Source organism: Rissa tridactyla, chromosome 5 (genome assembly GCF_028500815.1).
Source record: "Rissa tridactyla isolate bRisTri1 chromosome 5, bRisTri1.patW.cur.20221130, whole genome shotgun sequence".
Lineage (NCBI taxonomy): Eukaryota > Metazoa > Chordata > Aves > Charadriiformes > Laridae > Rissa > Rissa tridactyla.
The window spans coordinates 54,699,839-54,710,602 of record NC_071470.1 but is presented as its reverse complement, the minus strand read 5'-3'; the positions used below and the strand labels follow the sequence as shown (position 1 = coordinate 54,710,602).

General features: G+C 41.6%; 1 protein-coding gene across 6 annotated transcripts in view; it reads left to right on the top strand.

Moving 5' to 3' along the window:
* Window positions 1–626: 626 nt before the first annotated feature.
* Window positions 627–10,764, top strand: part of EMCN (endomucin) — a 57,369-nt gene continuing 47,231 nt past the window's right edge. For 2 of the 6 annotated variants that reach the window (XR_008466659.1, XR_008466660.1), the window contains exon 1: window positions 631–847. Coding sequence is in view for 4 of the 6 variants with exons in the window: in XM_054203222.1 (XP_054059197.1) it covers window positions 787–847 (61 nt within the window). In the remaining 2 variants the exon portion in view is untranslated. Of the gene's footprint in view, window positions 848–10,764 lie in introns of all 6 variants that reach the window. The other 4 variants (XM_054203222.1, XM_054203220.1, XM_054203224.1 and 1 more) reach the window with 4 other exon arrangements.

The following is a 10,764-nucleotide window of genomic DNA, read 5'->3' as shown; positions in this document are numbered from 1 at the left end:
CATTACTAATTGAGCAGGCACAGTCAAGGCTAATTTCAACTTTTAAATTAAAAAACAAAACAAACAAGCCCAGTTTTCATTTAAAGAAAAAACCCACATCCTCCAGCTCTAACTCTGCAGAGCCCAGAGCTTCTCCGTGCTGGGACACCTTATGGGAGTCACTTCCTCACCCTGTGCTTGTGGCCCCTCACATCCTCTTGGTTGCAGGATGGTAGCTCTCTCAGGGAGGCACTCTCTCTGCCTTTAATGTAAAGCAGCTGTGATTTTCACCAAAGCCACTTTACACAACGCAGAGCCAGGTGAAGGCTCCTGTTGCTTGTTTTGCTCCTCTATTCTTGGCTGCGTTATCCCCCGCTACCTGGGCTCCCTCGCTGCTCATAAATGTTCCCTTTAAATGTATCCCCAGCTACAGCATGTAAATTGGTGATATATAGCATATTCTAAAGAAAGATCTGCCTCTGTTCAAAAACCTTCCTGACCTCGTGGCCGAAGAAGAACAAAATAACGTATTAACAAAAACACAGTTCACTGCCAAAGAAAAGGAGTTCCTGTAAGGACTGAAACAATAAATCTCCTCCGTACTGAACTCCCAGAGGGAGTATGTTGTGTTTCCTCCTGTTCTTTATCAAAGTCCCCAAAATAAGCAGGAATGGGCAGTGACTAGGCACAGTCTCTACACACCTTTTTCCATGGAGTAATTAAGGCCTGCCTCAGAGTGAGAGAACACTCCCTGCCCAGCTGTGCAAGGGAGAGCTGGCAGCACCACCACCACCACCACCACCAAGCATGAAGCTCCTGGGGATTGCCTTCTTTTTCCTAACTGCGCTCTGTGTTTGCGTTGTGGGAGGTAAGTTCTTTGGCTTTTTTGGATAGACTTGTCACATTTGTGGGGTGTTTTGTGAGCAAAAGCTTAGCTGTCAGTAGCTGGATGCTTTTTTTTTTTTAGTGCAGTGATTGAAAGACTGTGTGTTGGAGGAGAAGAAGGTACTAACTGGTAGTTGAGTTATATGTGTTCTGTGAAAAACTTTCCTGCCATTGTATTTTTGTGACAGCTCTCTTTCTAGGTGTCATGAAGCTCCTCAATCTGAGAGGAGGTAAAAGCAGAGGTATATTTACAAAGTTTTTCCGTTCTGTTTTTCTTCTTTGAAATAAAGCATCTTTTGTACAGATGGCTTTAAGGGGGAATTGAAATGTCTGTCAGTTTTTGCAAATAATGCTCTTGCAAATCAAATCTATCCTGATGGATTTCCTTGGTGCTATGCCAGCAACAGGTTTGGCCAAGGGTACCTCTCGGAAATTATCTTAGTTTTGCCCTCAAAGATATAGGTGCTTACAGCATTTATCAAGTGTCAAATAATGAGGGATGCAATCCTAGGGGGGCAATATGAGTTACTGAGTGCAATATCTTTTAAAAGTGATTCTCAAATCAAACTTTGATTTTAATAAAACTTTGTGGTGTTCATATGGTCACTGAACTGCTGTTTTCATTATTCTTTAACTTGAAAGATCATGCTTTTACAGTGAAATTAATTAGTAAAACCTGAAAGGGTGAGAGGGCTGTAACAAGGGCCAGAGCCTATCATCACCTTTGTAAAAAGATACATTTGAAGTCAAATCTGCTTTTTATCTGTACTTCCATTTGCTGGCCCGCTGCTCTGAACACTTATAACCAAAGCTTCCACAAATCCCCACAGATTGCCTGTAAGGGATTTTGTCAATCAGAAGTTAAAAAATTGATAATACTAGATTAACTGATCTAAAAAAAGTTAATCAACTTTTGCTCAGATTGTGTTAAAATCTAGAAATGTCTTTTGTGGTGTAGTTTATGCTATTGCTTGGGCTCGCTGCTGTTAGAAAAAAAAAATCAATAAAGGAGATTAAAAATAAGACTGTGCCACAGAAAGAACTGCTTTTAAAACTATGTTAAGTAAGTACAAGCCCTGAAAATCTGTGTTGAGGTACTATTTATTCTCTGTCTGCTACTTCTTGTAAAAATAGCCTTCCTGTCATTGTTAAACCTTTAATTTCACAACTTCTGAAAAGCAAAGTGGAGTTGGATCAAAAGGAGCCTATTTAACACAACAGTCCATAAAGCTTATCAGAAAGCAACATGCAAAGGTGGGAGGAATTCTGTCAATTTCATACAATCCTTTCTTTAAAAAGGATTTTCCCTCCTCTGCGTGATATGAAGAGGGCAGAACTGATGACAGTGAATAAGCAAATTTCACATAGGATACATTTGCTCTGAACAATTTTGGTTCTGTAAAAGTATTTTTTTTTAAATGCTTTATTGCAAGGTAGACATAGTAATGAAATTCTGTTTGTAAATTCATATTAGAAAAGTAAGAATACGTGTGGGGAAATTGGAGCATGTCTCTACCTTGTGAAAGTAAAAGAACATAATCTGGTCAAGCTTCCGTCAGGGTAACCCGTGCATCACCTGTTAAGACAGAAGCAGTTTTATTGTCCGTTATATAAGGTTGAACCAAAGTCTTTGGATTTCCACTATTTGCGATCACTAGAGTGTCCTGGACATCTGGGCTGTAACAGCAGGACCTTATAATCTGAAGAGAGGCATGGATGGTAAGGAGGCTGACGCCAGTCTCCCTCGGGCTCTGTCTCCCTTTTTTGAGCATTGGAGACAGCAGCAAGACATTTCTCCAGTTGCTTAGAAACACTTTTTGTATTTTAAAATTATGCTCAGTAAAATTTAGAGAAGGTCAAATCACACCCCGGCATTTTAATACTCCCTCCCACAGGTTTTGGGGTAGTTTATCTTCAAAACTTACCAAGACAAGTAATGTGTGGGCTTGCAGCCTCTTCACATAATACACACAAGCTGCTTGTCTTTGTATCTTTTGTAAATCAAGCAGAAGTGGACAAGGATGTTTCCATTGTGGTTAGTAAAGAACGTACCAATTCTCCTGTGGGGCTTCCAAATTTCATGCCTCGCCTTCAGCCTGTGTGCTGGCCGTGCTTTCTCATTAAATTTCTAATTCATCTTGGGATCTTGCATCCTCAGAAGTGCCTGATGTTTTGATGGCATCTACCTTCTGTCAGCAAATTACTAGAGGCTCAGTTATGTACGGATGTGGAGGCCGATAGCCTCCTGACAACTTGTCCATCCTCTCAAGGCTTTTCTCAAATCTTTGAGAGCTGAATAACATGCTTAAAGCAGGAGTTCCTTCATGCTCATCTCAAGGTGTTCAGTCCTTCTGGCACATTGCCCTTTATTCTTACCTGGTCCAAAACATATGTCGATGTTTTCTGGGTTGTTTCATAGCATTTCCAGCTTTAAACAACAGACAGTACTGGAAGTGGTCAAAGAATATATTACCAAAGGATAGTAATCAAATATAAATGCTCTTGAGTCTGTATTAAGATGTAATTACTTTTAAAATGTGTAAAGGTGAAGTTTAGTCCTCTAAATTATGAGATGAGAGGAACTGGTGTGTACTTATAATGTAAGTATTTAACGGTTATGTCTTCCCATGCCTTGGCCTTGTAATACAACATGGCTATGGCTACACAGCATAGCAGATGTCCTCCACAAAGTGCTCGTGGCACACCACACCTTCCTTGTCACTCAGGCACCCAGGTCTCTTTCTTGCAGGAATGACAGCAGAGAAGAGTGGGGCTGTGCTCCTCTTAGCATCAGTCTGGATGCATTCAGGTTATCCACTCAAGTGAGGGAGCTGGAACTTACTGTCTTGTGTTGTAGTGGTACAGCGGGTGGGTTTATTAACATCTGATTAGTGACCCCTGTTGACAACTAGCAGTACCTTTCTCCAAGAGTGCTCTTGTCAAAATTAACAGTACTACAAAAAAACCAAGGGTGCTTTTTCATTTCAGAAAGGTCGGAGCAAATCTTGGCATTGAGAGCCTGGCCCAAAGGCCACTAAAGCAATTTGGAGCGGTTCCATTACACTGTGGATCAACCCTAAGTGACGTGCTTCCCAAACCCCTTCCCCATTAAAGGGATGCTGTGGAGTCTGGGACATCACCCCAACCCTACAACACAGTAGATTAATCCCGGCTCCCAGGCTGATAGCGTGAGAAAAGTTCGACTAAAACAGGGCTCCTGTAGTGATTACATACATTTGAATTTTGCTCTTGTCACTGTTAACTACGGGAGATAGTCTTTTCCTTTTCCATCTTCTCTGCTCTCAGCTCACAAGCCTTCAAGTCTTTTAAAAAATTCATTTTTCAAATTAAATACTAACTAAACTGTTTGAAGCAGTTAAAGCTTTTGAGGATGGTCTCCCCTCACGCTGGGTTATTATTCATGGCTGTGCTCTGGGAGAGAGCAGCAAGGCACAGACTGTCAGCTCTGAAAATTTGAGAAATGTGAATAGGCTTTAGATAACCAGCTGCTTTTTCACACCTTTAGCTTGCTTGAACACAAACTTTGAATGTCTTGAGAGTTTGCCTGTTGGGGGAAAAAAAAAAATGTGTTTTGGGTGTTTCCACTGTTCCTAGCAGTTTGCAAGACTAGCTTACTCAAAAATCAAATTGTACTGCTGGAGCTTACTAGAGCCTTTAATTGAGTTTTTGTTTCTGTACAGATTTTTTCGTTCACTCTATCGGTTTTTTTTTTTCCTTTTTTTTTTTTTCCCCTTGATGCTACCTTCCTTTCATTCATTGGATCTTTCTCATCTAGGGCCAGTTTTGCCTAGTGGATTTTAAAGGTGTATTTATCACTGGGCAGAAGAAAATTGCTTGTTCTAGCCCTAAACCTAAATGCAAGTTTACTGCATTTACTGAGGATAGAAGCAGATGGCTCGATACCTGCTTGATAAGGAGATTATGATTTGCAGCCAAAATAAATAGAAACTGAATTTGAAGGGCAAGTTGCCTGCAGCATTCATCTCCAAACCTGAGAATACATAATGCCATACAACGTGCCCAACAAATGGTTGTCTTTTCCGAAAATTTACCAGAATGTTTTCTCTTTTATTTAGCTGTCTCTTTTATCTGGATTAAAACGTAGAGTTCATATTAATCTTTAGTCCTTTATAAATTAGGAAAACATCTGCTGAGGCATATGTTTTGGTGTGGTTTTGTGGGGTTTTTTTTCTAAATAGGAAAGGACCTCTAATTTGGTCTCCAATTGTTTACGCATCTGAGTCCTGTGTGGAAAACCTGCAAAAATAGGAATTAAAAATAATCTTTAAGAAACTCTTAACCTAGGGAAAGGAGTGTTTTTAACTGGTGCCATTTGGTAGCCAGGTTAATGTAACAGTCTAAAGATGAGCAAGGCCCCACAGTAAAATTACATGTGAAAGACATCCTTATTACTTGCGCTCTTCACGAAGGGACAGGGGGTGGGGTGTCTGTTTGTATTGTTTGCTGAGACAACTCAAGGAAGACCCTTTGATGGTTTTCTTTTGCAATTCTGTAAACAGACAATGTTGGATTTGTGTGTGTAGCAGCTGTTATTTCCAAATACAAGTCAACAATTAAAGACCTGGCTCCCCTAGAAGACAAACATTTACTTTTGGTTTCAGCTAGCACTCTAAAAATAGGTGTCTCGGATTTAAACAGAAGAATCGAGACCCTGAGTCACACCATGTCCTGCCATGCAAGCCACTGTTATTGTCCCAGCACCTGAGCTATCAGGTAGTGATACAGGTTGATAGGCATTCATCTTGTGAAAGTGGATCCTTGGGTACCCTAACAGCAGCACACTGTATCAGCCAGACCTACCTGAAGTAGGAAAAGTGTTTTGACACAATTTAATATGATGCTATCTCTATGCTGTGCCTTCTGAAACTACCTTCCCATGTGAGAAAGCTGTGCTCTGATGATTACTTGCTGATATAATGGCTCTAAGGGAAAAAAATTCAGTAGGTGTGATCTGCTGGGGTATTGTCCCCTGTCAGGAAAGGTAGAAAGGGGGTAGGAAGCCCTCTGATGCCATCCACGCATGTAATAGAGGCTGGTCTGGAGAGGTCCAAATTAATTTCAAATAATTTCACTCTGACGGTGGTGAGACACTGGAACAGGTTGCCCAGGGAAGCTGTGGCTGCCCCATCCCTGGAAGTGTTCAAGGCCAGGCTGGATGAGGCTTTGAGCAGCATGGTCTAGTGGGAGGTGTCCCTGCCCATGGCAGGGGGGTTGGAACTAGGTGATCTTTAAGGTCCCTTCCAACCCGAACCATTCTATGGTTCTATGATTTTTCTTCTCAGCAGCCAGCCTAGACAGTGGCCCCTTTCAGACCAGACTAACTAGCTAATACTCCAAAAATTATGTTTCAAACTAGTAACAGGGCAAGGATTTTCTGACTGCTTTTATGTGGAAAGTGGATCCTTGCTTGACTTTGGTACAGGTGAAAATCCTAGCTGATTTACCAATAGAATATTTTTACAACAATTTTTAATCTCTCTTTTCCAATGGCACTAACATGCCCCTGGGTGTTAGCTGCATGTTGTAGATAGCAACGTATCTCAGGTTGCTGAAACCACAGAGCAAGTGGCACATAGTTTTGCATCACATTTATCTGCTGTAACCTTTCTGCCTTGTCTTATCACTCTAATGAAATTATGCGTTTTGCCAGGATGGGAGCACTACACCAGCCTTGCTGTCTGAAGAATTCTACAAGATATGTAATCGTTCTAAAAAGTGCATTCAGTTTGTCTTAATGTCATGATTTCTCAATGTGGTACTTGGTTTGAGGAGTGTCAGTGTAATCAAAACTTTAGGGTTAAATCAGTTAAATCCCTGATTATATTAATGAGATGCTTATGCTTCCTGAAGATTTCTTCTTTCATAATCTTTAGCAGGAGATTAGTATTATATTTGGGCTTGACAGGTTTGGCTATTGATGCAACAACTGATCAGAATGGCAAAAGCTTTGGATTTTAGTTAGTCTGAGGAAAACAGTGCCAGGAGATTAATTTACCATGCCTGGCCAAGGATTCACGTTATTTTCCTCTGTAAAATACCTTATTTGTTGGGGCATTATTCCATTGCCTGATAATTATTTGAAGTGATCGGAGTCCCATATATTCCTTCATTTTTACTAGTTTCCCACTTTGCATGTTCAACCTTGAGTCTAGGCTTTTATTTGAAATACAGTGTTGATAACCTTCTAAATGTTAATACCTGTGGTGCAATCTATCCCAGTGTATGGACAGTCTGAAATCATCTTTCTTTGACAGATGAATTATCCCTCCTTGTCTCAGCATGGGTTATATATCATGACGATATAGATAATGTAAATATCAGTGTTTGCAAACTCATTCAATGGCTATGGAAGCAAAAATATCACCAAATGCTGTTAGGTGAAATGGTGAAAAGGTTGAGTTTTGGTCTGGCAAGAAATGAGCAATTCAAATGTTTTCACCTCCAAATTCCCTGTGTCACATCCAGGGTGTGGATGGTGATGCGTGACTAATGCTTCCACTGCCATTTAAAGTCCCCAAAAGCCAAACTTTGGGCTTTTTTTTTTTTTCCCCACAGGAATTACAACTCTCTGAAACTCCTACTAAGTTCTCCTAACCTCATTTCCCCTTGACTCCTATGAATGGTCGTAAAGGCCAAAGTCTGTGGCACAGTGAAAGAAATGTTTGGGGCCAGGATGGAATTCAATTGTAGTTACTCATTTCTTCACAGGACTGTTAAAATCTCTTTCTGAAAACTAATGAATTCTTTGAATTATGGAGCTTTCTGGACATCCTATGGAATTTAAAGTCTGCTTTGCCACAAAACATACATATCCTGGAAATTATAGCCAGCACCAGAAGTTGGCTGCCCAGAAAGGCTATTACAGTAGAGCAGCTTTAGGTTATCTTTAGGAAGGCTCTTTCTTACAAGAGTAGTTTATTAATATATTTGCTGTGGTTCAGAAGGCAGCAAATGTATTTACCAAACTGTTGGGCTTCACTTGCAACAACTCGCTAGAGTAGTTTCTAATGTGTAACAAGAGGAAGAACTCACTAAAGATGTATGCCAAATAACCCAGACCCCGAGATGTGCTGATGATGGCAAGGGAAGGACACAGCGCAGGTGTGAGAGGCAAAATATCTCCCAGTGCAGGACTGTTTTTTGGTTCTTTGCACATTTTATCCCGTCCAGTTCAAATGGCTTCTGAGGAATCCATTATTTCCCTTTTCAAGCGATTCCCTGTGGTAATGGCGTCATGTGGCTAGCGCGTCTCAATGCTGTCGAATTTAGGTGAACTAGTGCACAATTTATCTTACTATGCTTTCTTGTAGTGCACTCACTGCTTCCTCCCTAATTGCATTCACCTTGCATTTCCAAGAACTGGCAAAAATTGGAAAATGAGGATTGGTCATTTATGGACGAAATGTTCAAGGGAGAAGAAGAGCAGAAGGGTTTGAGTAGGAATGGAACAATTCATTCACAATAGTTGTAATTGTCACAGGGAATAAAATTCCACTAATTGCCAATAAAAATACAAGTGAAGTCTATAGCTGTTCACCAACATGAGATGATCAGCTCCTAGCTCACCATGCACTGACTGAGACCCAGGGTTTGGACAAGCCTGAGCATTTTGAGTATGGTCCACATTTTGCTCCACTAGGAAGCTGGTTATTGGCACGGATGTTCTTTGATAGTGTAGGTCCTCAGTGCTAACCCACTGCTTCAACTGCTCTCCTCTCTTCAACTGTTTTTTTAATTCCTACTTCGGAACATAAAGCATGTGAGAAAAGCATTTCAGTCTCACAGCTGAGCTTAGCAGTTGCATCAGATTGGCAGAAATGCGAAGTAACATGAGTATTCAATCAACTTTGCAAGATACTCACAGACAAGGAGGTCTTCATCAGCTATATGTGCCAATTACAGAAATCAGATATTTTCAAAGTATATCCTTCATCCTTGCATATAACCTAACTCCAGTGAGACTGTACTCCAGTTTGGGCTTGCAAAGCTCATTTTGGGCTTTCCCTTTGGGATATTCTGTACCATTTAACCTTTGTTCTGGGCAATATGGAAAAGATGAAGAAGGACTCAATTGAGCATGGAATTGCATTAATTATAGAAGCAGTTCACAGTGTTTCCACAGAAATTTTCTGATGGGGACAGGTTTTTGATGCTCCAGAGGCTTTCAGAGCTTTGTCAGGAACAGAGTGGCATGGGCGGGTGTGGCTGAAATGGGTGTCTAGGCTGATCCAGGATGTGCTAAAAATAAATAGATCATAGCAGACACTGAAGTGACCCTTTCCTGAATTATACAATTAGTCATGTTGCTGCAGATGCATTTGGATTACAAACATAGAGCAGAACTATGATTTTACTAACTGGTGCAGCACGTTGCAAAGAAGAACTACTGATTGACCTGGGCTCAGCTTCCCCTCTGGCTGTTTCATATCTGCCCTACCCAAACACACTCTTTCCTGGGAAATCAAAAATAGGCTTGCAAATAGCATGGTAAGGAAAAAGCATTGTAAGCACTACCCGGAGAAGGACATAGTTTTCTCTCTGCTTTCTGGGTGGGGGTGACTTACACCAACGCTCCTGTTCTTTCCTGTTGCAGGGGAAGGGGTTCTCCTTTCTTGTTATACTCAGCAATGCACAATATGTAAAAAGCTCTTTCTATACAAAATTGCACCCATTAAAGACATTTTCAAATTGATTTAGCATGACTAACGCAATGGGGGGGTGGCAGTTTAGTTTTCATACTATAAAATAACCCTTAGTAACTCCTACCTTTTATCTTACACATGGACAGACAAATATATCACCATCAAAGAGTGACAATCTGGTGGTTTAAATAGCTTTAAAGGGTTTAATTAAAACCTATTAAATAGATTTAACAGGTTTAAATAAAGAGAAGCACAGAGCTTGTATCCTTTGACCGAGGCAGGCTGCAGTGCTGATGAGCATGCTGAGCACATTTATTATTTTATGGAGTGAAAACAACGTGGTCATCCTGCTATAGTACACGGTAATAAAGATATCCACCAAGCTTCACATAAGAGCAGAAAGTACACTGAGAAAATTTGTGATTAAAAGCCCATGATAGGGAGTTTACATTTCTTCCGAGTCAATAAAAGAAACCATGAAACTTGCTGGTAAGTGCTCAGATTTCTTAAGTCCACGTGTGCAGAGAGGCAAAGCATGCCGTGCTTGGTTTGTTTCTAATGCTCAATAAAACATGGGGGCACTCGTCCAACCCCTTCTCAATACTGTTTCCATTGAGGGGGAGCCCTTAACAACCTACAGCCATGTTAGCTGAGGCTGGTCCTCGGCAGCTGCTTTTTCAGTATGTCTCTGCGTGGCGGCTCCCAGTGCAGAAGCTGTTTGCTGGGTGCTCTGAGCAGGCTTTGTGGAAACAGCGCTGTTTGCTTGGGGAATTAGTAGTTCGCAGCAGCTGTCTGCTAGTGCTTGGTGTTGGGTCATGCTACCCACATGCCTGGGCAAGCAGGAGGAGCACTGGGGCAGTGCTGGCACCAAAGCTCCGTTTCCTGCCTTCTCCCTGTTCCCTGATGGAGAAATTGCAGCAGCTCCCTCCCTTTCCTTCCTCTCCTCAGCTCTTGCTGATGGGTGCCTCCAGCTCAAGTTCCCTCTGGAGAGCCCAAGTCCCACATTGCCCCAGTTGCTGCTGTCTCTTCCCAGGCTATGCAGGAGCAGCCCTGTCCTGTCTCCCTTTCCAGCTATGGGGCTTTGCATTTATGCTCTCCCTCCCCTAACATCTTCCTCTCTCTCCTGTTTTCAGGTGCTTTTGCTTTCTGCAGGTAGGGTGCTGTGCCGTTCTGGCCCAGGAGCTTCTCCTTCCTGCCTCAGTGTCTTTCCCTGTGC